This window comes from Erithacus rubecula, assembly GCF_903797595.1.
Source record: "Erithacus rubecula genome assembly, chromosome: 6".
Taxonomy (NCBI): domain Eukaryota; kingdom Metazoa; phylum Chordata; class Aves; order Passeriformes; family Muscicapidae; genus Erithacus; species Erithacus rubecula.
The window spans coordinates 49,101,876-49,128,466 of NC_136688.1; the positions used below are offsets into that span (position 1 = coordinate 49,101,876).

Here is a 26,591-nt window from a genome sequence, read left to right on the forward strand (position 1 = left end):
GCTGGGAATTGTGCTTGTGAGCCACAGAAGTGGTGGGGGTTCCCTTCCCTGGCCTTTCAGTAACTCTTATTATTTTTTAACATATTAATGACCACTGAAAACAGCAAATATCAGATATGTATTAGTTACCAAGAAACGAGCATGGCCTTGAATAAAAGGCATATTCATGATTACTACCGTGGGTTTTGTTGCTGCCATATTTTTGTTGCTGTTTTTGTAGTATATTTCATTTGGTATGGAGCTGCAGTGAACAGCAGCAAAGCTTGACAAGCCAGTGGTGAAATAGTTCAAATCTATAGGTTTGATTTTTGCAACATTTATTCTGGTGGCAGACGTTACTACTACAGTAAAAATTACTGTTGTATTGGCATGAGTGTATAAACATTTCAAAAAAATTGAAATAAAAATGTAAAAACATAGAAGTACAATACAATAAAATAAAATAAAAATGTGGGAAATGGAGTTATGGTGACCTCTGTATGGAAGACCTCAGAGACAGCTGCATAATTTTGTCCTGTATCATGGCAGATCCTTTAGGATATTCAAGTGACACCAATTTCAACATAATCTCTACTGGTGGAGACATGGAGAGGGGCAAGGGAAGTTCCAGGCTCTGGATCTCGTGAATATCATCACCCTGTGGTTTGGGCTGCTCAAGGGAGTTGGCAGGCAGAGGTTGGAAGGAGAAGGGCAGTGGGTTAGGGGCAGGACTGAGACGACGAGCAGGGGTGAGAATGGGATGGGAGAAACACAGGGCTTGAGGCAGCCCAGGGTTCCCAGGGTGAGTGGTGGGAAGGTGGGTGCGGAGAAATGACGGGGCTGAAAGCAGGGCAAGAGAGCTCGCAGGGGACACTGGTTCATACAAATGGGAAGGATGGATTGATACCAATGGAGCAGGAACCGCAGCTGCCCTCCGGTGTCAGCTGGAAATGCCATTTCTGCGCCCGCTTCTACCCACAAAAGTCCCGGTTCTGTCCCTGCACAGGATAGCAGTGCGCAGAGGAGAGGTCTCCAACCTCGGCGCTGCCCCGCTCCAGCGAGGAACGGTCCGGAGACGTACCACGGCCGAGGTACCGGCACCGGCACCGACACCGGCACCGACACCGACACCGGCCGAGGGTCCCGGCGGAGCCGCAGCCGCCGGTCGGTGCCGAGCACGGAACGCGGGCGCTCCCAGCCCGACCTGCGGCGGGCAGAGCTGGGCAGGAGAGGGCAGAGCTGGGCAGAGCTGGGCAGGGGAGGGCAGAGCTGGGCAGAGCTGGGCAAGGTTGAGCGGAGCTGGGCAGAGCTGGGCAAGGTTGAGCGGAGCTGGGAAGGGTTGGGCAGAGCTGGGCAGGGCTGGGCTGGGCCGGGCAGAGCTGGGCAGGGTTGGGCAGGGTTGGGCAGAGCTGGGCAGAGCTGGGCTGGGCCGGGCAGAGCTGGGCAGGGTTGGGCAGAGCTGGGCAGGGTTGGGCAGAGCTGGGCAGAGCTGGGCTGGGCCGGGCAGAGCTGGGCAGGGTTGGGCAGGGTTGGGCAGAGCTGGGCAGAGCTGGGCTGGGCCGGGCGCTGCCCCGGCACCGCGGCGGGGGCGGCGCGGAGCGGAGCGGGGCGGAGCGGAGCGGGGGGCGGCGCGGCCCCGCCGCGCGTGGGAGCGGAGCCGAGCGGCGGCGGCGGCGCTTTGTCCTGCCCACACACACACACAGACACACAGACACACAGACACAGACACACAGACACAGACGCACAGACACAGGCAGCGCAGCCGGGCGGGAGCCGGCAGCATGGCCGGGCCGGCGGAGGGGCTGCCCGGCGCCGCGCTGCCCGGCTAGCGCCCCGGGGCCCGGCGCCGCCGCCGGAGCCCCCCCCGTCCCGCCGCTGACACCGCCCGGTCCCGGTCCCGGTCTGATCCCGGCCCGGCCCAGCCCCGCCGGGAAGATGAGGTGAGTGCGGGCGGGGATGCGCAGCTCCCGCCGAGGGTGGGGGCAGCTCGGGTCCCCGCGGCGCTGTCACGCCGTGGGGGTGGGGATTTCCTGTGCGAGGAGAGGTTAAGCAATGCGGCGCTTCCTAGTCCTTCACCGGATGGATAGTACGAGTGGGTGGTGACGTTTTTGGCATATTTGACTGTCAGTGCCTAAGTCCATCTGACAGATTATCTGGCGGTTACAAAAGGCTGTGAGCGCCTGTGAAGCTGCCGCGGTGTGCAGCCGGCATGTGCCCGGTGCTGCCGTGCCCCAGTGCCGGGATGTGCCCGGTGCTGCCGTGCCCCAATGCCGGGATGTGCCCGGTGTTGCCGTGCCCCAGTGCTGGGATGTGCCCCATGCTGCCGGCATGTGCCCCGTGCTGCCGGGGTGTGCCCGGTCCTGCCGTGCCCCAGTGCTGACATCCCAATGTGCCGGTGCTGCGGTGCCCTGCAGCCGGGATCTGCCGGGCGATGCCGTGTCCTTCAGCCAGGGATCCATCCTCCCGGTGCTGCCGGGATCCGCCCGGTATTTCGGGCCGTGCTGCCCGGAGGGACGGCGGGAGCCTCGTCGGGCGAAGGAGCCGGGCGGGGAGAGCGGTGTGCGAGGAAGGGAACGAGGAGTTCACCGGCGAGGCGGAGGTGGGATATTTCTCGAGAGCATCCAGCATGGGCCCTGCCGGATCTCCCAGTCTCCCTCCGGCAGCGAGTGCTACAACTCGTGGTTTTCCCGAGGTCAATTTATCAGTTGTGAACAGGAAGGGCAAAACAGCCCCACCAACCCAATTTCCTGGTGGAAGGATGGAAGGGAAGTGTTATTTGATGTGGCTTGTGCTCGTCCAAACCTCTCTCCTTCCTCATATATTTGAGCTCGCTTGAGCTGTCAGTATCTCAGCCCCTGATTCATCTTTAATGCTAGTAAATTTTTCCACTTAATAATTATCTTTAGCAAAGTAAAATTGCTTTGGGAAACCTTAAAAATGGAAATAACAGTTTGAAGCCAGATATCTTTCTGTGGTGCCTGATTCCTGAATTGCAGGGTTGGCATTGTTCCTACCAAGTGCAGTGGGAGTCCAGAGAAGCCTTCACCTGCATTTACAGTTATTACATTTACTCCTGGCACTATCGTATGTGTTGAAGACTTGGAGCTGCATTGATTTTTTTTTTTTTTTTTTTTTTTTTTAGCCATTTACATTACCATTAATTTTTCTCAGTTGCTTAAAGTTGCATTCATGGAGAGGGCCAAAAGCATCCAAACCTGCTGTGTCATGTGTCTGGTGCTCATGTGTCCATGCAAAAGGTGTGCCTGCATCAGTCTGACCTGCTCTGGCCAGAATGCAGGTCAGAGACCTCCAGGGAGAGCTCATCAAACAGGGAAGTTTCCCCTTGCCCCCTCCTGCTCACCTAACAGCCTAGCTGGGAGAGCTCTTGCCCCGTGAGGAAGAGTTGCTGGAGCTCTCTCCCCAGGAAAAGGGAAAGTTGATTTACTGACTCAAGCCCATCTTTCACCCCAGGGAGGCACCATGGGCAGATTGGAAGGCTGCAGTGATGTTGGGTTTCTCCCACTGAAGATGGGGAATGGGATTCTGCTCCACAAGAACTTCAACACTTGGTGGTTGCACATTTTGTTGGGAGAGGGAATAGGGGAGAGGAGCCCACCAAGACAGACTCTGAATTAGGTTATCATAATACACCCAAAGTCATCCCCGGAGAGCTAGCACACTCTCAGAGGAAGAAGCCACAGGGTGTTTTGGAAGGAAAAAGCAGCTTAACTCCAAGAGAAGCTCCAAAACTTCCCACATCCTCACTTTTGACAGTGATGGAGGGAGTTTTCACCCCTCCAGGCTGCCTCTGCTCTCCGTGGGGCAGCCTGAGCTGGCCTATGTGTGCTGCTGGGGGTGTCCTTGTGCAGCTGCCCTTTCCTGCTTTCCCCACGTGACACTTGGCATCTGCAGGTGCACCACACTTAAAGTAGTCTTTTGTTATAAATACCACTTTCATGCTTAACGTACATTAGTATTTTGTTGGATTTTTTAATGGATTCCTGTTTTTAAAAGCTTCCATTACAGATTTTTTTCCCTTGCATACACAGACATTACTGAATAGCTTGTACTTGTCAGCAAATATGTGTCTGTAAATCACCTAAAACCTTTTCCAATAACAATTCTTGTTTAATAAATACAGGCTGTATAATTCCTAAATACCCTGGCAGGCTATATAATCATTTAATAAAAACCTCCTTGGAACATTTGCTTAGCCATGTGTGTTTTATTTATATCACTTTTTGTGGTGAATAGATTACAGTGCTATTCTTTGCCCTATTTCATTTATGTGATGGTTTCCATTTTTTGATAATTCTTTATGTCTTCACGTCAAAGGTATGAAGTGTGTGAATAGTGGGTGTACCAGACACCTTAGTAATAAAACAGATTATAATAGATGTTCTGCCTCAAAAATGGATTAGGATCCCTGTGTGGAAAATGTTAAAGTGCAGAGGTGTTATTATTTTTTAGTATACAAAAATACTGCTTTAATATAATAAATGTAGCAGTTATTTGACAGCAGATATTAATTTATTCTTAGAAGTAACAGAATTAGCTCATGTTTGGGAAAATGTCTATGAATATCGCTGTAGGTGAAAATAAAATTTTTACATTCTGTCAACAGAGGCGTAACCTTTAATTTCTTAGTCATACCTGTAGTTTAGAAAGCATCTGTGTTTCAGTGGTCCCTATTCTTAAAAAATAAGAACTAGACATAACATTTTGGGTGGATCCCTGAAAAAATCCATCTCTCTTTTTGCCATGGCTGTAGTGGGTGTATGTTTGCTCTCTGTGCTGTGGTCCTGAGGCAATCATGGGGGAAAGCCTCCCACTTTAAGCACTTAGCTTTTTTTTTCTGAACAGAACATATAGTTAATATCTGGGGATGGAACCAGCCTCTAGACAGGATTATTCAGATTAAAACTGTACCTCCTTACCTTTTTTTTGTGGTAGCACATGCTTTAATCCAAGACAAAGTAATGAGTTCAGAATGGAAATTATGAGGGAAGACAGTGTCACTGAGCACCTCAAAGTTTTGCTGAAGTCAGCCCTTTTGTTCTGAGGTTTTTATATAGCTGTCAAATCTGAAAAAGGTGTTGTATTTAGCTCTAATTTAAATGGATGGAGCAACATGTTGAGAATAAGAGGACTGAATATTTATAGTACAAACCTGTTTTAATAACAGGAAGGTATATACATTATACTTCTTAACCCTTTTGTTTTCAGACTTAAGCAAGGTAGGTCTTTACATTTATACCAATAAACACAATGTATTGGGAATTTCAGTGTCCTCTCCATTATCTATTCAGTAAGCAGTTCATGAGATAATTCAAGAGTCTTGCCAGTTCTTTCAGTTTGCATGGAAGGTAACTGACATTGCATGGTAACTGACATGTATGCAGTGTTATTTTGTAACTTTTCTCTCTTTGCCATTTCTTTATGTTTACATCTCTACAAAACAAGAGAGAGCATGATGTTTTTGTTTATAATGTCATCGAAATTTGGGTTACCAACCTCACTGGACTGGTGGATTGTGTAGCTCAGTGTTTCTAGCAGAAAAGCAGGAGCACACCCTGGGATGGATAATGAACTCCATTTAAAAAGTTGGCTATAAAATATCATTTAACCTTGTCCCTTAGTAACTGATTTCTGAGCTGGAGCAATATGCCTGTAACTCAGCTGATTTTTGTTTGATTTGAAGGCTCTGTCCTGCCATGTTCTGACTCCTGCTGTGGCATCCTGGTGTGTGGTTGTGGGTTCCTGGGGTCAGACCACCCTCCACAGCCCTGCCTTTGGATGTGTTTTGGTTTGCAGCCTTCCAAGCTGAGCCTGTGCTGTTCTGCCAGCATCTCTTGATAGGAAGAGCCCAGCCCTTTGCCTGTCAGGTTTGGTCAGCAAAATCCCAGGTGGGGCACTGTGCTGCTGACAGAAAATTGCTTTTGTTAGCTCAGCCTTGATCTTTAGAGGGCTGGGTAAGCTGTAGCTGCAGGCAAACTCGTTGTTAGGAGGTTTTGGAGCTCCTCTGAAGGTTGTGCCACGCTGGCTGTGGCCATGTAAAGGCAGCACTGGTGTTCCATTGGGAGCAGGCAGTGCTGGGTTTCCATCAGCACTCCCTGGCTGTCAGCCTGTGGAGCAGGCAGGCTAGCTGTGCCTCTTTCTTACTGTTATTCTGTATACTTTCAACTTTTTTTCCCCTTCTCTAAAATGAAGCAGAGATCCAGGACCTCTTTTTGTGCATTCCCACATTTTTTGGGGTATTTTGTAGTGGTATAACTGAGGCTGAATGTATTCTTTCAAATGTGCACAGGTCTATTTAACTCAGTGTTGTGGGTTTGTGTGGTGTGTCCCTTCTGTTCCTGGGTCACTCAAACCATGGTAAACAGCAGATACACAAATAGAACAGCTCCATTAAAGTATGTCACAATTAAAGGTGGCTGCATAGTCTGTCTGCACTTGGCTGGCTGCTGCTTTGGGCAGTACAGTGCTTCTCTCTTTTGAAGTATTTTACTTTAAATATTTGTATTTCTTGTAAGAAATCATACAAAAGTGCAGATACAATTCAGTTTCACGTAATTTCCTGTATCTTGCAAGTTTTGTGATTTCTTTCCTTTTTCTTGCTATGTCAGTTTCTCTCAGTTCTGAGCACTGTGTAAGGAGCAGTATGGAACCTCTTTAGAAAATATTTCTAAATATGCTGCCAAAATAAAATGAATTATAACTAATTTTTAATCCTAATAATTACAGATTTGAAATAAAATAAGTTGAAATAAAATAAATTGAATGAGCTTCAGGTTTTCTTATTCTTTTTATTATTGAGAAGGTCTTTATTAATAGTTCAGTGTTCTTTGTGGTATCATCTCTTCCACTCTTTATTTATATTTAATAAACAAAATCTCATTGATGTTTTGGTATTTTCCTTTACTGCAGCAGGTAAAAGTAGGTAGCAAAAGCTACCCCAGCTATACATTGGTATTGCCCCCACATATTTTTTGTTTTCTTCATAGTCATTGCAGAGCTCTAGGGATCCACAGTGCTTCCCCTCCTTTTTCTTTTTCTCAGCCTTGTGGCCTGGACTCAGTTTCTCAGGGCAGGGAGGAGGGATGGAGTAGCAGTGCCACCATCCCTTCTTTATCTGGGCCCCTTGTTTGCCCTGAGGCAGGTTTTGTCTGCAGTCACCTACCCAAGACTTCCATTTCATCTGCTTTTTGATCTAATGTGCCATAATGAGGGGAAACAGCCCCAAACCGCCCGGGCACACTTGATGGGCACACCCATAAAGCTCCTGTCCCTGTCACAGAGCTGCCCTGATGCTGCCCAGGCAGAAAGCCCAGAGCTGCAGCAGGGTGCAAGTCATGGCAGCACACAGTTTGGGCTAGCCTGCCCAGCTCCTGACTAGCCCATGGGAAGCTCTGCAGTGTGGGGCAGGCTGTGTCCCCTGGCTGGGCTGCTGGGGACATCTCTGCCCTGGGCAGTAGGAGCCTCCTGGTTCATCCAGCACATTTTTCCTGTGACAGCTCTGGGTCATGGCTATGTGTGCCCATCACCCAGTAACACTCAAAGTGTGTTCTGTCCAGGTTGTGACCCTGTGAAACTGAAAACAGTTTAATTATTTCCCTCTAGAATTATTTCTCTCCTTCCCTATAGACTATTTCTGGTCTATTTAGCATTGCAGAATGCTTCTTCCTGTGAGGCTTTGCATTTTTTGTGTTGAGCAAATGCTTGGAATATTACTGACAGCCTTTCTGAAACTGTTCATCATTTGAGAGCTGTAGAAGCATTAAGGATATCTGTCTTTATTAGTTAGAGGAGACAGAGTGGACAAGTCCTTATCAAAAATTTTATCCTGGAAACCTTCATATTTCTGACTATGCTCTTCTTTTTACACTCTGCAGACCCTTCCACTGCAGGTTCAAAATGGTACAAAATGTGTAGCCTAGCTGTTAGTATGGATGAGCATTTTCTAGCTACTGACCACGTTGCCTGTCAAAAAAGGTGTTTTTCACCTGAGTTCATGATGGAGGTGTTTTTACCTACCCTGAATTATTTACACTGTTTATCAGAAGTTAAACACCTTAAATCACTGAACCTTCCTCCCTGACTCAGTTTCCTGTGGGCTTTCATGTGATCACCCTCACAGTCAGCAGTGGGTCTGGACCTGTTTTGTAGAATCACAGAATGCTTTGGTTTGGAAGGGATTTTAAAATCACTCCAGCAGGTCCCTGTCCTTCCTGTGCTGGGGACCCCAGAGCTGGGTGCAGCACTGCAGGTGGGGTCTCATCAGAATGAAGCAGAGAGGCAGAATCACCTCCCTCTACCTGCTGGCTAACCCTTCCTTGGTGCAGCCCAGGATTCCTTTGGCTTGCTGGGCTGTGGGCACACACTTCTGGCTCATGTCCACGTGCTGGTTTGTTCTGTGAAGCTCCTTGCCATTGAGTTCGAGCTCATTTAGGTGAGCAGTTCATTTCCCAGGCAGTAGGTGTCATTCCTGCAACTTGAGATCTCACAGTTCTGTCTTTCTTCAGCTTCACATAGGTGTCAGGATGGATAGACATATTTTTCTGTGAAAAGAGAGTAAAGGAGGAAAAAAAAAAGCAAACTGTGTAGTACTGTGACTGCTTCAGTAGTGTGCCTTGGGTGCAGCAGGGAGATGCTCCAGCAGTTTGTGTTTCTGCAGCAAGGCCCAGCCCTTGTTGTTGGGGTGAGCTCTGTGGTGCAGGCATGCTCTGCAGCTGCTAAATCTCCTAACCTTTTTGGCATTATTGCTTTATCTGCTGGAGGATGGCAATTCTTACCTGAGAGGGAATTAAGATGATTAAGTAGATGGGTCTCAGTCTAGCACAGGATTTAAGGCTTAAGTTTGGTCCTGTTGCAGTCCTTGCTTTGCTAGATGGGAGTCTCTTGTTCCAAAAGCATTTCTGAGGATGACAACCATCTTTGTAGTAAATGCTAAGCATTACAGCAAAGTTCATTGTGTATTGCCATCCATTCATTCCTTCCTCCCCTTCCTTCTTTTCCCATTCCCATCATTCGCTGCTTCTCAGTCGGCATGTGTGTAGCTTCCTTCCTTTATCCCTTGTCAGTAAGCCACTCCCTCAGAAACGAGGAGAGCTAGAAAATGCAGTGAAATGGCATTAACAAGAAGCAGGGCTGTGGCCACCATAATCCCTTTAATTGCATGCTGAATGCTTCTCTCTGCACGGCTGTGCACGGCTGCAGCGACGTTCCGAGGGTGTGGGTTTGCATGTGACAGGAGCAGCTGAGCACACCCAGGCTGCTGGATGCTCATGGTGAAAGGGTAGCTGAAATCAGTAAATTCAAGTGTAAAAACTGCAGCTGGAAATGTCTGTTACATGTGTGCTGGATGAGTGGGAATATTCAGCACTGAACAGACTAGCACTGCTCGATTCCTGGTTTGCGGTGCAGAGGACATCCAAAGAGAGGTCAAAAAATGCCTACAAAAATTTTAAAAATCAGAAACAAGACAAATCATCCCCATATGCCACTTATTTCATGCAGTTTGTATGTGTGCACCTATTCCTGTTAGCTCCTTACTGTTCTTATTAGCCACTTAAAATACTTTTGATACTAAAATAATTTTATTACCCAGCTCTGTTTTGTCTGTCATTTTAGTTCCCACCTGCCAAACAGTAGTGGGATTTGAGATAATCTGTGAATTTCTTTTTGAAAAGGATTTGTGATTTAAAATGAGAGAAATACTGGACAAATTTTGACAGAATGAGGTAACTTTAATATTATGACTTCGTCATGAATTAGTGTTGAGTCCTGCAACACATTTGCATGCTAATCTTTCTTTTAATTAACTAAATACATGACCTAGGTGAATGTGCATCAGTTTTTGATCCCACAGTTGTTATGTTGAGAAGTAAGGGTTGTATCACCCAAATAAAGCAGCATTCTCAGGCAATTAATTTCTTTGACTAATCAGTAAGTAGAAGAGAGAAAACAGGGACTTGCATGTTCATTTCACCTGTATGCTTAATAAATTGTCCTTTAACAGTCCCTGTTTTTTGTTTTGCTTGTCTGGTAGTAAGAACCATCTCTGGGTAGGTGGAACAAGGAGTTCCATCTCTTCATCACACTTTGGCACATGCAGTATGATCCATTAGAGGTGCTGCTTTGTCAGCTGTCACCAAAGTGACCCACAGCTCACAACACCAGATTCCACTGGTAGCCCAGTGCTGATGGATGCTCCCAGAGCCTGACCTGCTGCCCCTTGGCTTTGTGTTTATTTGTTTTAGTTGGTGCTGAACTGTCAGACATTGGTTCTCAGCATGTGGAATCACACACAGGGCTGTCTGGTTCATCACACACCCAGGAGCAGTCCAGAGGCACTTGCCTGTACCTGCGAGTCAGCCTGGAGCCATCAGCTCCATCCTTGGGGATTTCAGCTGCCCACAGCTGATGCTGGAGGCAGGGAGAAAGCCAGCTGATGCTATGGCATTAAGGCCTTAATCTTGAAAGAACTTGTACACATTCTTGACCTTATTACTGGGAACAGCATCCTTGATGTTTGTGAACCTGATGGCCATTGTGATGGGCCCACTGACCGTAATGAATTTAAGTGTACATGCAAGTGTTGCAGGGGTTGGGGTCTGATGGAGCAGTGAGGGCTCTCTTCTTCATTAGAGGGCAGGACTCAGCTGGGGAAATTTGTAGCTTTTAGGAGGGGAGACAAAAGTTATTCCTGTCCTCTGTATAGAAGTCCTCACCTTTAACATATACAAATAGGAATATGACCATCTTGTTTAAAATATACCCCCACCCCCAGAGAACAATTTCTATCTGGAGACCTGTTGGTAAATCAGAAACAACCCCAGCCCTTGGGGAGCAGAGGAGATGGACAAGGAGGTGGTACAAGGAGCAGGTTTGCTGAGAAACGGTGTGGAGGGCTGGGGCTGCCATCCTAGTGAGGCAGGTGAGGTGGGTCCTTCCTTTCAGGGGTTCATAAGCAAAAATGGAAATAGGGGAGCAGAAAGATGGTCAGTGTGTTTAGTGTATCTGAGGAGTTGTGTCTTATTGGGGGGCCCCCCAGGGTTTGTTGTATTGACCCCAGGGAATGCCTCATTTTATATTCCTGAAGATGTGACCCAAGGGTGAGCTGCAAGGATCTGCTTATGTCTTTTGCCCTGGCTTGCTAAACAAAAATAGTGCTGTAGCTGCATGACTGCAACCCTTTGCAGGAGCTCAAAAAACCTGAGCCAGCATACTATTTTAAAATTTCATGGTATTAAATATGAGAGTGTTACAGAAATAGCAGAGGGGACACTGAGCCAGCAAGCTAGGGAATGTGGAAACAAGTTTGTGAGAGCAATAAAGGCACACAAGGACATTTCTCAAGCTATGAAGTGTGTTCAGAGGTGTGTGGGGTGAGTGCCTTGCATGTGCATTTAGATGTTCCTGCTGCCCTGAGTACTGGTGCAGCTGTGGTTTAGTCAGCTCTCCCAGTTTCCAGCTGGCTCAGTCTCCTCAGTCAGCTGTCCCAGGAGCTGTGTGTCTGTCAGCAGCACACAGTGGGGGTGGCAGAGGAGGCTGTGGTGCCCCACTCTCAGCAGGTCAGCCCAAGTGGAAGTGATGCTCTGTGTCTGACCCTCCTCTCAGTGCTGATTTCATCCGTGCAAGAGCTCACATTCAGATCACTGCATGGTCTGATTAACCCAGTGCTTTGCTAAGGAACTTGCATGCTAAATTGCTAAAAGAATAGTCCTTTTTCCTCACCCAGGAATGCTTTCTATGGTCTCCAGTCTCTGATCTCTTTGTCACTTTAGTCAAAATCTGTCACTGCAACCTTAGTTGCACCCTGATGCCAGCTGTCATCTGTTGCAATCAGGGCTTCTTCATCATCCTTTTTCTACAGAGGTTTGGATACCTTTTATGACCCTTAAAAAAATATAATCCTGAGTGGACACTGTAAAACAAACAACACAGCTGAAGTTTCCCTGAAAAAATGTTTAAAGGTATGCCTGGGTATTAAAGGTTAGCCTGACCTTGCTAGAGACCTTGTATTCTATTTGAATGCAGTGGGATTATAATCTAATATCAATTTCCATCTCTGACTCCCCAGCACCCATCTCAGTATGACAGGCCTGAACTGCAGTTCAGTTTCACAGATGGTACCTGCATCACAGAAAATATTAGATGACTAGTGCCCTAAATACGACAGAGTGCATTTGTCTACACATCTGTGTGTACAGAAAAATCTCTTTAATGGTAAAAAGCATAGTCACGTAAGAGGAATGTGAAGGGAGTTTGCTAGAAGACTCAGTGGTGACTTTTTAAGTGTTGGAGCAGGGCAAACAAAATGAGAAGATCTTAAAACTGTGAATAAACATGGCAACTCAATTTAACCTGTCTGCCTAAAGAAGCAGGCTTTTATGATTTCTTGTTGTTTTATTACAAACAAGAACTTTGGTAACTGCTGTGTTTTCCCAACAGTAAAAAACATGTCAAATATTTTCATGACCTGCTACTTAAAAAATAACCACATCAAATGCTTCAGCTTCCTTGAGGATTGTCACATTTTCCTTCAGGACATGCATTTCTCATGGCCCATCAACATCTGTTCAGCTCTTGCAGTGCAGGAGGATGAAGTGAAGACTTCCAGGGTCTGATTTTTTCTCCAGCCTCTGGGCACCAGAGGAACTTTAGTGAAGACAGAGACAGGGGAGAGGCTTCATGGGGACTGAGCCTGCAGCACCTGGCAGTGTGTCCTTAGTGGGATGCAGCTTCAATACCCCTTTCCTGGGGGGTGAATTTAGCTCAAAACTGGTGATTATGGGGGAATTTCTGCAGCATCACCTCAGGTTTTTGCTGTCTCTTTTTATTTTAAGGCAGTCTGAACAAGGATTTGAAGGAAAACTAATCCAAATCACCAAAAATGTGAATGTAAAGTAAATCAGGTAAACTAGATTAAACCATTGTATATATTACCTGATTCAGCATTCAGGTGACCTTGATTTGATTAAGCTTAATTCACATCAAAGCAAATTATACTAAATATGAAATAGGGTTGATTTAATTAATAATGAGTGTGTCTGCAGGGATCTAATGTGGTTTCATTCATTACAGAAATGTTAATTCAGATTACCTTTCTAGAGTTTTCTCATGTAGATAGACCTTACAGGACAGTTTATTAGTTAGGCCAAACTGGTGTAATTGTGTTTACTCCCCCTTGGCTCTAGAAGGACTTTCCCACTGCTCTCCTCTTGTGGCAGTTCAGGAGCATTTTGTTGTGGGATGTTTTCTTAATTTGTTAATCCAGGCAAAGGAAATTAATCAGTTTTCTGTTGGCTTACTCACCTTTTCACCTGATTTGTGACTGTGTGGTTCTCCACAGGGTGAAGACAGGAGTGTGAATGTGTGATGAAGGTGGTGAGGGTGGGAACTCACTTCAGGTCAACCCTTAGTTCAAGAGACACCCTGCTTCCACCCACACTGGTGGGTTACACAGCACATGGGCAGAAAAAATGAGCTTTGCTGGAGTTGCTTTAAGTCACATACCACCAATTTTGATTTTCTTGGTGTTTAGGTACAGCTGTGGCATATTGCTTGGCTTTGGCTTGTACTCTTCCCCTGTCTTTTTGTCTCCTTTGTGCCTCAGTAGTACTACAGAGCATGTGGCTCTGAGCAGCATCACCCACATGCCCTCAATACACAAAGCTCTACTGACCCACTTTCTGACTGCTTCTCTTCCTTTTCTGTGGGTGGCTTGAAGTTCTGTGAGTATATTTTTTGCTGCATGATTATTAAGGGAATGGGCACTCCACAGTTGTGAAGTTGGGACAGCTGGAGTGGCTGAGACCTGCAAGTCTTTTTGAAGGGTGTTTTATAAGGATGTACTTTGTTTTCAAAGAATTGTGCAAAACAGTGCTGTGATTCAAGTGTAGAACTTGAACTGAAGCACCTGATCTTTTCAACAATTTGCCAGGTTGAAAGTACTGGAGAGACTTGAGAAGAGGAGTGGATGGTAAATATGAACTAGATACAGCAAAGATTATCTAATTCCATAGCTTGGGGTTTTTTTTCTTCATTTATTTTTTTCTCTGAATGGGAGTAAACTGCTATTTGAAGAATAGAGAAACTCTCCAAAACATGTCCTGAACTTTAACAAGAACCCTAACTTTGACGCAAAAGCCTTTGAACTTTGGAAAGTGAGGTGGGATATAATATTGTGCTTCAAAATTCACTTGAGGTCTATCCCCAGAGTACTGGCTGTTCCTGCCAGCATCTTCACACCTTCTAGTTTGAGTTTGCACCAGGAATCACTCCCAGATAGTGGCCAGAGCAGTGCTGTCAGCCTTGAGAAGCTTCCTGTGATTATTTGGCTCATTCTGCCTGGAGCCAGGCTCTGGAAGCACCGAGCTGTGCCCATCCCATCCTGTCTGAATATCAGCACACCCAGGCACATAAACAATGTGCTTCTTCATGAGGCAATGAAAATCAATGAGGCTTTGAAAAGACATACTCTTTAAAGTCATGGCCTTATTTGGGAACTTGCAAGAAGCTTGGCTGTCACAGGAGAATATTTTGGCTCTGTGACAGTTTTCTTTTATATGGTTCTTCAGTGAGGAATCTCCTGGGTTTGTGCAGTGATAGCTTGCAACTGTTGTGTGTCTTTTTCAGCTTTTCCCAGGAATATTTGCTTGAGGAGAAGCCAATGTGTTGGTCAAAAGAGGGCAAAGACCCCTTTTGACCTCTCTTATCCTAAGTACGTAGAGAAAAAGCAGGTTTTCAAAGATAAAATTAAAAAAAATCCTGGTATTTCAGTATTCCTGAGTAAACTGGCATGTTTTTATCATAATTACTTCTCTATACATTTTTTATTTCTCAGTACTCGTTTGCTGAGTGCTGCCTTCTGTTTATGTAAGTTTGGGATTGTTCAGGAATAATCTGGTTCAACATCACACTTTTGGTCCTTACACTCCTTGGGAACATTTCCTTTGTGTTTCTAAAACCTTGAGAACTGCAGTGGGATGAAAGAGCCTGCATGATAAAGATAAATAATAAACTGATGGGAGAGTGTTAGAGACAGAAGCATTTTAGACTTGAAGTTTTTTGGGAGAGAGGAGAGAGGTTATCTGAGCAGCATTTTGAAAGGGTTTCAGAGGAGGTGGTTGAAAGAGAAAGGGGAATTAGAGAAGAAAGGTGTGGTTATAACCTAAAAATCACTGTGGCTGTTTCTGAATCCCTTGTCTGTGTGATACAGAGGTGGAATATAAAATCATTTAAGCTACACAGTTTAGTGAGTTCTGAAGGAAGAAGGGCCTTGAGGCCACACTGATGTTGGAGACCTGGGGCACAATGGTGAGCAGTGCCACATGGATCTGTCAACAAGGATTCCAGAAAGGACCTCAAGCATCAACAATGCTCTTAAGTGATTACAGTTTTTGGGGAAGTTGAGAAGACAGGGGAGGAGGTCTGTCTGTGGGACTAGTAGCTATCCTTCAGATTTTGCTTCCTACAAATACCCTTTCCCCCAGGATACTGAATCCTCTCCTCCAGCATCCTTGCCTGGTTTCCTTTGACCTGTCTTGCCATTCCTGTGCTGGTAGTGACCCAACACACATTCCAGCCCTGCACTGCAGGGACAGAGGCAATATTGGGATGGTGCTGGTATGTTTTTGGAGAAGAGGCAGGGGGAGAGGGCAGAGTACCTGGAGCAGAAGAAACCCAAGGGTCCAGCATAGTAGTAATGTCACAATATTGTGCATCTAATAGCAGCCTGAGGAAGCAAAAGGGGCAGTGCCCACGGCAGTGGATGGGAAAGGAAGATTTGTGAAACCTGAGAGAGCTTGAGCTATTTGCAGCCAATGTGGGGAATGCATCTAGGAATGTAAGGCTGGAAGGAGCACATGTCAGGGTGATGTGCAGCTCTTTGAGAGAAATTTGAGTTAAAAATGTTGAAGAGTAGGGATTCTTGTCTGTGGCTGGAAACTTTGAAGGAATTTTGGGAGCAAGGGGAATAATTTTTTGATAGTATTTGACAGTTTGTGATAATTTCTCATTTTGTGAGTCTTGTGAATTGATTTCCAGAGTCTTTCTGTTTCTGTCTTCCCTTTCAAGGTCGTTGGGGTTCACTGGTTACTCTGTAGCTTCATTCATTAGGAATTAGCTAAGCTGGGATTTGACTAGGATGTTCATCTGGGATGACCTGAACCATTTGCTTCAGGAAGTCATTCATACTTGAATAGACAAATCTTGTGTTAAAGGATAGGCCATGCTCACCTCTCTTTCCCTCCAGAGATGAGGGAAGGAGGATTTGACTCATGAACAAATACTACTTGAAGATATGAGTCAGTTGTTTGAACTGAGTGTGCCCACTTCCATTTCAGATGACCTGGAGTATCCAAGTGCTGGATGTGTGGCTGATGGCCATGAGCAGAGCCCAGCTGGGTGCCAGAACTGCTCACATGCCTGGACCCCTGGATTTGCACCCCAAGCAATGCTGGGCAGGATGGCAGCAGGAGTACACAGTGTTCCAGCTGTGAGCACTGCTGGCAGGGAAAAGCTTTTGCTTGCTGCAGCTTGCTGTGGGGTTTGGTGTACAAATATGAGTCAGTGGAACTAGAGCCAGATTGCTGTGACTGCAAACCCACTCCTGATTTCCCCTTCTGCCCTACTGGTGCTGGATATCTCTGTGCAGTTTTGGGATGGACAAAAATGTCTCTCATTGCTTTTTCCAAGGTTGTGACCTGATTGCAGGACAGATTGGATGTGTTCTGTGTTCCTGCCTCTTAGTCTAGCCTAAGTGATGACAGGAGCCCCCTCAGCACAGGCAGGGAGGAGTTGGTGTGTACTAAGCTTGATTCATGGTAGTGTAGGGCAATTTGTACTGCTGCTTCTTACTTGGCTGTAAAAATGCTACTAGCTCTACCATGGGTAGTTAATCATGGTTGTAGAGACTAAGTAGGCAGTTTTTTTAAAGACAGAGTGAGAAAATGGGGTAATTCAATTGAGAAATGATAAGCCATGCAATTATAGCTGGGCAAGGAGTGAGTGACCTCCTGCTCTGCTCCTGCTCCAGGCTGTCCTGGTTCCTTCTGGGTCCTGAGCAGGGGTGGTGGATGGCCAGGGCTTGGCTGCTGGGATAGTCACAGTAATGGTTTGATTTGTTGAAGGCTGGTTAAGACTGTGCATAGAGTAGAGGTCTGGGGGCTGGCAGAGTCAAAATGAGAATCAGTAAATTTGCTGAAGTCCTGATGCAAACAGTGGGGCTTTACTCACTATTCCAGCTACCACCTCAGAAATCCTGTTCTTATTACAGAAAATACAGGAAGATTAGGAGATGCATGGAAAATTCTGGTTATAAAACAAATTCCCCCTAACATGGGGTCTCTGTTAGTGTTTTGCTTTTATGTACTAAAGGTTTTTGTAATTTTCATGCATTTGACTCTAAAAGGTAACATGCAGCTTATGGTAGAAAGGTATTTTTGTGTTAATTTTGACACATCCTTTAATTAAAGTGTCAGACCTAATGCTGTTTCATTGGAAAAGCCAGTGGACCCTCTCCTATGGACTCTTCCAGCAGAAACAGAAAAAATCAGGAGCTGTGATATTTCTCAGCTTCTTAAACAAAAACAAACCAAAACCCCCACAATTTCTCAATCTCAGTCTTTATGTGCAGAACAAGTGAGGGATAGAAACATGATATTCAAAACAATACTTTGCAACACAAGCTTCCTGATTTGTTTTTTATTTGCCATAGAATATCATAAAATATTTCTCCTTTCTAGGTCTGGCTCAAAAATACTGGGTCTTACTGAGCTCTGCAAAGAGACTGGTAAAGCTGGCACATATCCCTTGTCCCTCTGCAGGGGTCAGCATGGCCAAGCCACGTGCATTTCAGAGAAAGGCCCCCCTGAGGTTCTCCTGGGTTGTAAAATAGACATGTGGCCGCCCCTAACTTTCCTCCAGCCTTAAAGAAGAAGGCAGCATGAAGCCTCAGCATTGTGGTCTGAGTGTGTCAGTGGTTCTTGTTAAAGATGATGTATAATAATCCTCCCCTGTGTGTGCTTTCCTTAGGGAGCAGGCATTGTCAGTAAGTAAATTCCAAATGAGATATCACAAAGGGAAGAGGTTGTGGGAATGACCTGATGCTGCCTCTGGAACATCTGCAGTAGCAGCCAGACACACTTTGGGAGCAAACTGTTCCCATCCCAGGGGATGGGAAGGTCCTGCTCAGAGAACCAAAGAATTGTGGAGGTTGGCAAGGACATCTGGAGATGAATGAGTCCAGCCCTTGCTCAGGACCTTGTCCTAATGAAATTTGAATACCTCCCAAGATGGTGATGAGGCAACCTGTGCAATGTTTGAGCACTCATGGTAGAGAAGTTTCTTCTTATTTCTGAGTTGAATTTCCTTTATTTCAAAATGTGTACCTATTGCCTCTTGTCCTGCCACCTCTGAGAAGAGTCTGACTGTCTTCTTTCCTCCCCCATTGTGTATTTTTACACAGTGGTGAATGTGTCTGTAATGATGTTATGTCAAAAGCCTTACTGGAAGCAAGACTTGGTGCAGAGTTGGCCAGATCCTGGCCAGGGTGACAGTGGTGTCACCTTCCTCTGGCTAGAAGCACAGCCCCAGTGACTCCACACCTGGCAGCTCTCTGCCACTGAGGTCATTTGGGTTGGTGTGTCAAAGTGCTGATGGGTGCCAGGATGTAGTGAACCCTTGGAGGAATCAGAACTTTGTGTGTTCTCATGGAAGGCAGAAAGTGTTGTTCTGAAACTGCCACAGCTTAGGTCTGGTGCTGCTGTCAGAAGCTGCTTCTGAACAAAGAGTTCCACAGTGTGTGTGAATAATTCCTGCACGTGTTTATTCTAATGTCTTTTGCATCAGATGCAAGGGAAAGAAACATTTCTGGGGGTTTTTTTTCAGTTTTTTTGTAGGAAGAAAGGGGAGAATACATGCTAATGTGATAGCAATGCAGCTCAGTTTTGGAAGATTCTCTATCAACAGCATTTGATAATATTTACACTGAATAATCCCCACATGGTTGCAGCCTTCCAGCACCCAAAGGAGAGCTGGAGAGGGACTTCTTACAAGGGCTTGTAATGATAGGCCAAAAGGGAATGGGTTCAAATTGAAAGAGATGTTTAAATCTGTTTAAATAAGGTATCAGGGAGAAATTCTTCACTGTGAGCATGGGAGTCACAGGCACAGGTTGCCCAGAGAAGCTGCCCCATCCCTGGAAGGTTCAAGGCCAGGTTAGATGGGCCTTGGAACAGCCTGGTCTAGTGGAAGATGTCCCTACCCATTGCATGGGTTGGAATGGGATGGCATCTCCAACCCAAACCATTCCATAGTTCTATGTTCCAGATGAAATTCTGGGCCTTGATGCAGTCTCAGCTTTCACATTATGTTTATGCAAAATCCCCATAAGCCAATAGCTCCTTAGACCTGGGAGCTGTGATCTTGTGCTGCAGAGAGCATCTGCTCAACAGGTAGTTTAGCCATGGAGTTTTATCAGCTGTAGGGAGGTTACTTTTGGACAAGAAGCAGAACTGTAAAACTTTGCCTTCATTTTTCTCATGTGGCTGCCTGGCAGGGGATTATCCCAGCTGAGCTGACTGCAGTAAGGATGAGGTGACAGGACCCCCCTGGCAGGGTTTGCCTCTGTCCTTTCCCCACCCAGCACCAGCTGTGCCTGCAGGGCTGTGCTCAGCCTGCTCCTGGGCAGGCACTTTGCACATGGGCAGCTTCCCCAGAATGTCTGAGCATCAGCATTCCTGTGGATACATCCCTCCCCCAGACCTGGGATGGTTGAACTATAGCATCTCTGTTATCTTATCTCATCGTCCTGTCACAGTCCAAATTCCAGTTGATCTGCACATCTGGGGAGGTGTGGGCTTTGGGGGTGGTTGCAGGTGGACACCTGCTTCTTTGCAGTTTGCTCCAGAGGGAAAAAGCCCTTCTGTGGTTGTAGAAATGTTTAATCCATGAACTATTTCAGTCTCTCACAATAAGAAGACCCAGTTGTTACTAGGAATACTCTTCTAATGTTTACCAGAGAAGATGTCTAGTAGACACTGATATTTTCCATGCAGAATAACTTCTGTCTTGCCTCTATACTTGATAGTGAGTCTCAAATTCAGGCAATAATGTGCCTGTTTGTGTGGGGCAAGTTGCTTGGCTCATGGTGGCGGCTACTTTTGGATGCAAGCATGCCACTGAACAGTTGAAACACAAGATTTATAAGAACTATAAGATCTAGACCACTGGCTTGCTTGGAGATGACATGAAGCCAGGGCGTTTGTGGTGGTATGTGTATTTGTACTCCTGTCTGAAGCACACAGGTGGGTGTTTGTTGACATATGAGGTGTACACCCCACATAAGTGCCCAAATATTTTATTGTGAAGTGCCCTTTAGTGGATGACCATGGTTTATTCAGACACTGTTTCCAGTTCCACTGACATCTCATTTGATAGTGTGATAATGCTGGTCGAGTTTTAGCCTCTAACTTCCCTTTTTTCCCCACTTAATCCCTCACAACTTGGAAAAAGTAAAATTGACTAATTGCAGCTAGCTTTTAGAAAGTTTCCGACATACATTTCCTTTTATTTACCCTGGTAGTGTCTTCCGTGTTTGTACAGATACTAATCTGCAAAGATGTAGCTGCTGTAAGATACTGTCACTGTCAGGTCAATATTGAGGCAGTGTAATTCATTATTATTAAACAGACTTCTGTCTGCAGCATGATTCAAATTTATCCATGCTGAACTGGAAAAAAAAAAGGTTGATAATTGTTTATCCAGGAAAAATAATACATTGCTACCTTGCACTTCAAATTTCTATAGTCTTGTCCCTTTCCTTGGAAGGGATTTTTGCTTTTTAATGAATAGGGTCATGAAATGATTTGAGTTGGAAGGGGCCTTAAAGCCCATCTAGTTCCACCCCCCTGCCATGGGCAGGGACACCTTCCCCTAGACCAGGTTTCTCGGAGCTTCATCCCCTGGTCTGGAGCACTTCCAGGGATGGGGAACCCACAGCTTCTCTGGGCAGCCTGTTCCACTGTCTTGCCACCCTCACAGGAAAGAATTCCTTCCTAGTATCTGTTCTTAACTGACCTTCCAGTTTGAAACAGTTGTCCCTTGTTCTGTCACTACATTTTGTATGATTTTAAGTAATTTATCATAAATAGGAAGCCATACCCCAGTCCTGGTCATATCAAGTAACATTTGCAAGCTATGCAAACTGAACCTTGGTTTTTAGATGTTTGGTGGCTTGACCACATTTCTTCTTTCACTAATTTGGATTTATCTCGTATATCCTTGTCTGTTGTATATGTAAACTGCTTTTCCATTTTCAGCTTTCTATGGCAGTCAGCACCATACATCCTACACTTGACTGGGTATTTCAGGCACTGTTGCAGTGATCAATAACTTAATAATCCATGGGGAGCTTTTAGTTTTCACCCTGACTGGCTCAGTTCTGTTGGATTGCAAGTTGTGACTTGGTGCTATCCCAGGGGCTGATAGAAAATCAGTAAGAACCCCATTCTCTCTGGTTCACTCCAGTGCATCTTCCCTAAAGCACTAGAATAGGGCAGATGAGGCTGTATTTGGAAAAACATCCCCTTTCATCCCTGTGAGCTGCTGTGTGCTCATCTGCACCTGGTGCAGGGTATCCGTTCCTGAAAATGGGATGTGATACTCCCAGTATGATAAGAGTAAAGCCATGGGAGAAGAACATGAGGAAATCATCCTGTGATCAGGAATCTCAAATCATGAGATTTGCAAAGCATCAAGCACACTTGGACCAAAGTTGAGAGGGAAAAAATTGATTTTTTCTGTGAAAATATTCATGGGCTGTGATAATTTCAAGCTACATAAATGAGGTAGAATTTTTTTGGTGGAGGTTGACATCAGAAAAATCAAACTTTTGTGGTCAACCTGAAAACCTGGGAGTGAAACCTGAGAGTGAAAAACCTTCTCCTGAAAGGAGAAGCCTGAAATACGTTGGATTATCCTTGTGCATCAAAATTCACACTGTGTTTTAAGGCAACACATTATAGAAATCCCATTGATAAAAGGAGGAAAAAAAATTCATTTTTGCTGCACCCATCATTTCCTTTAACAGCTGAAGCTTTGAGTCAATACTCCAATATTGAATACATCCTCGTTCTGTAAATTTAAGGGCACCTAAATTATTTTTACAATTTCCCTGAACAAACTAAGGTAGCCAGTCATTTTCTATTTCAATAAACATTTTAAATCTTGTTTTCTTAAGACTTTTGAACTTAGAGACAATCCTGGTGAAAGGAGATTTTTCAGCTTATTTTGGGATGCTGCCTGTGATTGCCACATTCTCCACTGTGCAGAAATTTTGGAGCTGCAGTGAATGAACACTCATTAGATATGCTCTTGTTGGCTCATTTCCCTTCTCCTTTCTGTTTTCTTCCTCATGAATTGAAGTGAATGCTGAATTTTTCAGCACAGTTGCAATGTTTTTTTTTAGAGTGATCTGAATATCATTTAACCATAATGATAATGCAGGTTTAATGACAGAAGTCCACTGTGTTAGTGGCTTTTCTCCTTTCTTGAGCAAGAGAATAAGCAGTTACTTCATTAAAATATCTCAGTCTGTTTGTGATCATCTAATGTCACCAAGCATCTGGCAAAGGCTTTGGTGGAATCTCAGGTCAGGAGGACAAATACTGATACACTGATACACTAAATTACAATAATGCAAGATGTTACACTTGAGGAAACCAGGCTCTTAGCAGAGTATCAGCATGAGGCCCTTGGATGGCGGTGAAATTCTAGATAAAGCCAGAAATTTCTTCACTACCCTCTGCCTTGTTCTGGTTTGTCATATTTCCAGGCTTTTTTTTCATCCTTTGCTTTTTTGACAAGCTTTCATCAAGAATAACAACTTCTATTACAGTCTCACCTCTTCATTAGAGCCCAACATTAAAATTGCAAATTTTTTTCCCAAAAACTACTGCTTGTCTTCAGTGGGAGGGACACTCAATGTCACAAGTTTTTGGCCTCTGATCAGAAGGTGGGGTCTGGGTCCCACAGTTCCCAATGTATTAATTGTCCCACCCAATGTTTAGTATGGTTTTTTTTCATGTCAAGTTTTGGTAAAGTGGGGGACATTTGTCATCAAATGTCCGGACTGGTTATACTGCCAGGAAGGGAATAAGCAACTGCTTGTAAAAAAATTCTCTGCTGATTGTGGTTTCTGACACACTTTTCCCTCTGCTTCTCAAGATTCTTAGTCTGACTAGGACACAGGAAGTTAAAGTCTTTGCTAAAAAGTTATAAAAAGGTATTATAGCCTTGCATTTATTTATGTATTTGGCCATTGCATATGTTCATGTGACTTTCTGAAGCCCCTGTGAGTTCTATTTGGTAAAATTTCATGCTGAGCCTCATTCATATCTACAGCAGGACATGATGGTCTCAGATCTTACTGTTGAATATGGGAATCCTAGTAATTAATTAACCAGAATTGAGACTATTGGTTGTCTCACAAGAGAGAAGTCCTGCTGTTTCTGTCTGTAATGCTCTCAGCTGTTACGAAAGTGCTGGCCAAAAAAAAAAAAAAAAAAAAAAAAAGATACTATCCTAATGAAACCTTTCAACAGCTGACCTCTACTGTATATGAAAACTTTGGGGAGGATGTTTGCTTTTCTAGAGCTTCACAGTGAACTCATTGATGACAAAAGCCTTGACTTGAACAGCTGACTATTTATTTGCATTGTTGCTGTTGAGAAACTGCAGATATTTGAAGACCAGATAGTGATTTTGTTAACTTTGTTTCAAGAAGAACGCTTAGGGGAAGCAGTGTGTTTGCTTTTAATTCTAGAAAGGTTTTATTTTAGATAAACAGCATGAAAAAGAAACACATTTCAAGTGAAAACCAGCCCTCTTTGACTTGATTCAAGTTATTGGAAGATGGTGTGAGCAAGAAAACAGAACTTCAGAATTCTGTCCTTCCCCCATGAGGGATCTTGGCTAGCTCTGAAGGTGTAAAACCATTTCCTTCAAAGTCAGTAGCAGAACAGTTGCTTGCAGGGGGTGCCTCTCCTGTGCCCAGCTGTGCTGTGTACAGTGAGCATACTTGCAGTGAAGTTCAGCCTAAATAAGGAAGGCAGCTTCTGTTGATGGTTGCACTGTTCTCCTCTCTGCCAATTCTAATCTTTCATTAGGCTGCAGCCAGAATCACCTACCTCGCAGCCCTGCTCTTGCTGGATGCTTGTGGAAGAATTAATTTCTGTCAGATGGTGTGACTGCATGTGTTTTAGTGTTCCTACAGCGTGTCTTTATTGTCACTTAATACTATCACATTTGTTTAAAGGAAATTAAGTGAAACCCAAGGTCACTACTACATTAAAAACACCATGTCTCAAGTAAATGTGGAATATTTTTTTGTTTCCAAAGCTAGGGGTTTTTTTTTGCCATGAGTGCCTTTTCCTTTCCTTCCAGCCCTATATTTTTCAGAGCCATGAGATAGGATGCCACAGTTACCATGGCCTGTCCCCAGTCACTGTGTCTGGGAGATGTGGCAGTCTGTACCCTTTGGATTCTTTTCAGCCTTCAAATCCCCCAGCTCAGTGGGACAGCCATTGCCCTAGAGCAGTGAACCTCAGGAGCTGTAGTTGGGTTTGGATATTTCAGACTCCAGCCAAAATCCTCCATGTGTTTCCTTGTGCTAGAAACCAGCCCTAGCAGTAAAAGAGGCAAGTCAAGGTGGGAAGTACCCCCAGAGGTAACTCTGAATTTGCTGTCTCCCTGTCACAGCATGTTCTCCCACTGCCCCATTCTGCTTCCTAGGAGGACTGTAGCCACCATTTAAAGGGACTCCTACCAACAGCCTGGCTGACGGTGTCAAGTTGTATTCTGACTCTGTCAGAGTTAGGAAAGTTTTTTTGTAACACTGTATTTCTATATTAATGTTCCTAGTAAAAAATTGTTACTCCAAATTCCCTTGTCTTTGCCTGAGAGCCCCTTAATTTCAAAATTCTAATAATAATTTGGAGGGAGGAGGTTTGCACTCTCCATTTCAAAGAGAAGCTTCTGCCTTTATTGGCAGATACCTGTCCTGCAAACCAGGACACCGTGGCAGCACAGGGCACGGTGTGGCTGTGCCAGTACAGTGTGGTGTGTCCATGCACAGTTTGGTGTGTCCATGGCACAGTGTGGTGTGTCAATGCACAGTTTGGTGTGTCCATGCACAGTTTGGTGTGTCTATGGCACAGTTTGTTGTGTCCATGGCACAGTTTGGTGTGTCCATGCACAGTTTGGTGTGTCCATGCACAGTTTGGTGTGTCTATGGCACAGTTTGTTGTGTCCATGGCACAGTTTGCTGTGTCCATGCACAGTTTGGTGTGTCCATGCACAGTTTGGTGTGTCTATGGCACAGTTTGTTGTGTCCATGCACAGTTTGGTGTGTCTATGGCACAGTTTGTTGTGTCCATGGCACAGTTTGGTGTGTCCATGCACAGTTTGGTGTGTCCATGCACAGTTTGGTGTGTCCATGCACAGTTTGGTGTGTCTATGGCACAGTTTGTTGTGTCCATGGCACAGTTTGCTGTGTCCATGCACAGTTTGGTGTGTCCATGCACAGTTTGGTGTGTCCATGGCACAGTTTGTTGTGTCCATGCACAGTTTGGTGTGTCTATGGCACAGTGTGGTGTGTCCATGCACAGTTTGTTGTGCCCATGGCACAGTTTGTTGTGTCCATGCACAGTTTGGTGTGTCTATGGCACAGTTTGGTGTATCCATGCACAGTTTGTTGTGCCCATGGCACAGTTTGTTGTGTCCATGCACAGTGTGGCGTGTCCATGGCACAGTTTGTTGTGTCCATGCACAGTTTGGTGTATCCATGCACAGTGTGGTGTGTCCATGCACAGTTTGGTGTGTCCATGCACAGTTTGTTGTGTCTATGGCACAGTTTGGTGTGTCCATGGCACAGTTTGTTGTGTCCATGCACAGTTTGTTGTGTCCATGCACAGTTTGGTGTGTCCATGCACAGTGTGGTGTGTCCATGGCACAGTTTGGTGTGTCCATGCACAGTTTGGTGTATCCATGCACAGTGTGGTGTGTCCATGCACAGTTTGTTGTGCCCATGCACAGTGTGGTGTGTCCATGGCACAGTTTGTTGTGTCCATGCACAGTTTGGTGTATCCATGCACAGTGTGGTGTGTCCATGCACAGTTTGGTGTGTCCATGCACAGTTTGCTGTGTCTATGCACAGTTTGGTGTGTCCATGCACAGTTTGGTGTGTCCATGCACAGTGTGTTGTGTCTATGGCACAGTGTGTTGTGTCCATGCACAGTTTGCTGTGTCTATGCACAGTTTGGTGTGTCCATGCACAGTTTGGTGTATCCATGCACAGTGTGGTGTGTCCATGCACAGTGTGGTGTGTCCATGCACAGTTTGGTGTGTCCATGCACAGTTTGTTGTGTCTATGGCATAGTTTGGTGTGTCCATGCACAGTTTGGTGTATCCATGCACAGTTTGCTGTGTCTATGCACAGTGTGGTGTGTCCATGCACAGTTTGGTGTGTCCATGCACAGTTTGTTGTGTCTATGGCATAGTTTGGTGTGTCCATGCACAGTTTGGTGTATCCATGCACAGTTTGCTGT

The 26,591-nt window shown here is 45.2% G+C and overlaps 1 protein-coding gene across 1 annotated transcript in view; it reads left to right on the plus strand.

Moving 5' to 3' along the window:
- The first annotated feature begins 1,660 nt into the window (after positions 1–1,660).
- EVL (Enah/Vasp-like) overlaps positions 1,661–26,591 on the plus strand; it is a 141,313-nt gene continuing 116,382 nt past the window's right edge. Inside the window, exon 1 of the mRNA XM_079308181.1 lies at positions 1,661–1,919. Within this exon, the coding sequence (XP_079164307.1) occupies positions 1,915–1,919 (5 nt within the window). The 5' untranslated portion in view covers positions 1,661–1,914. The remainder of the gene's footprint in view (positions 1,920–26,591) is intronic.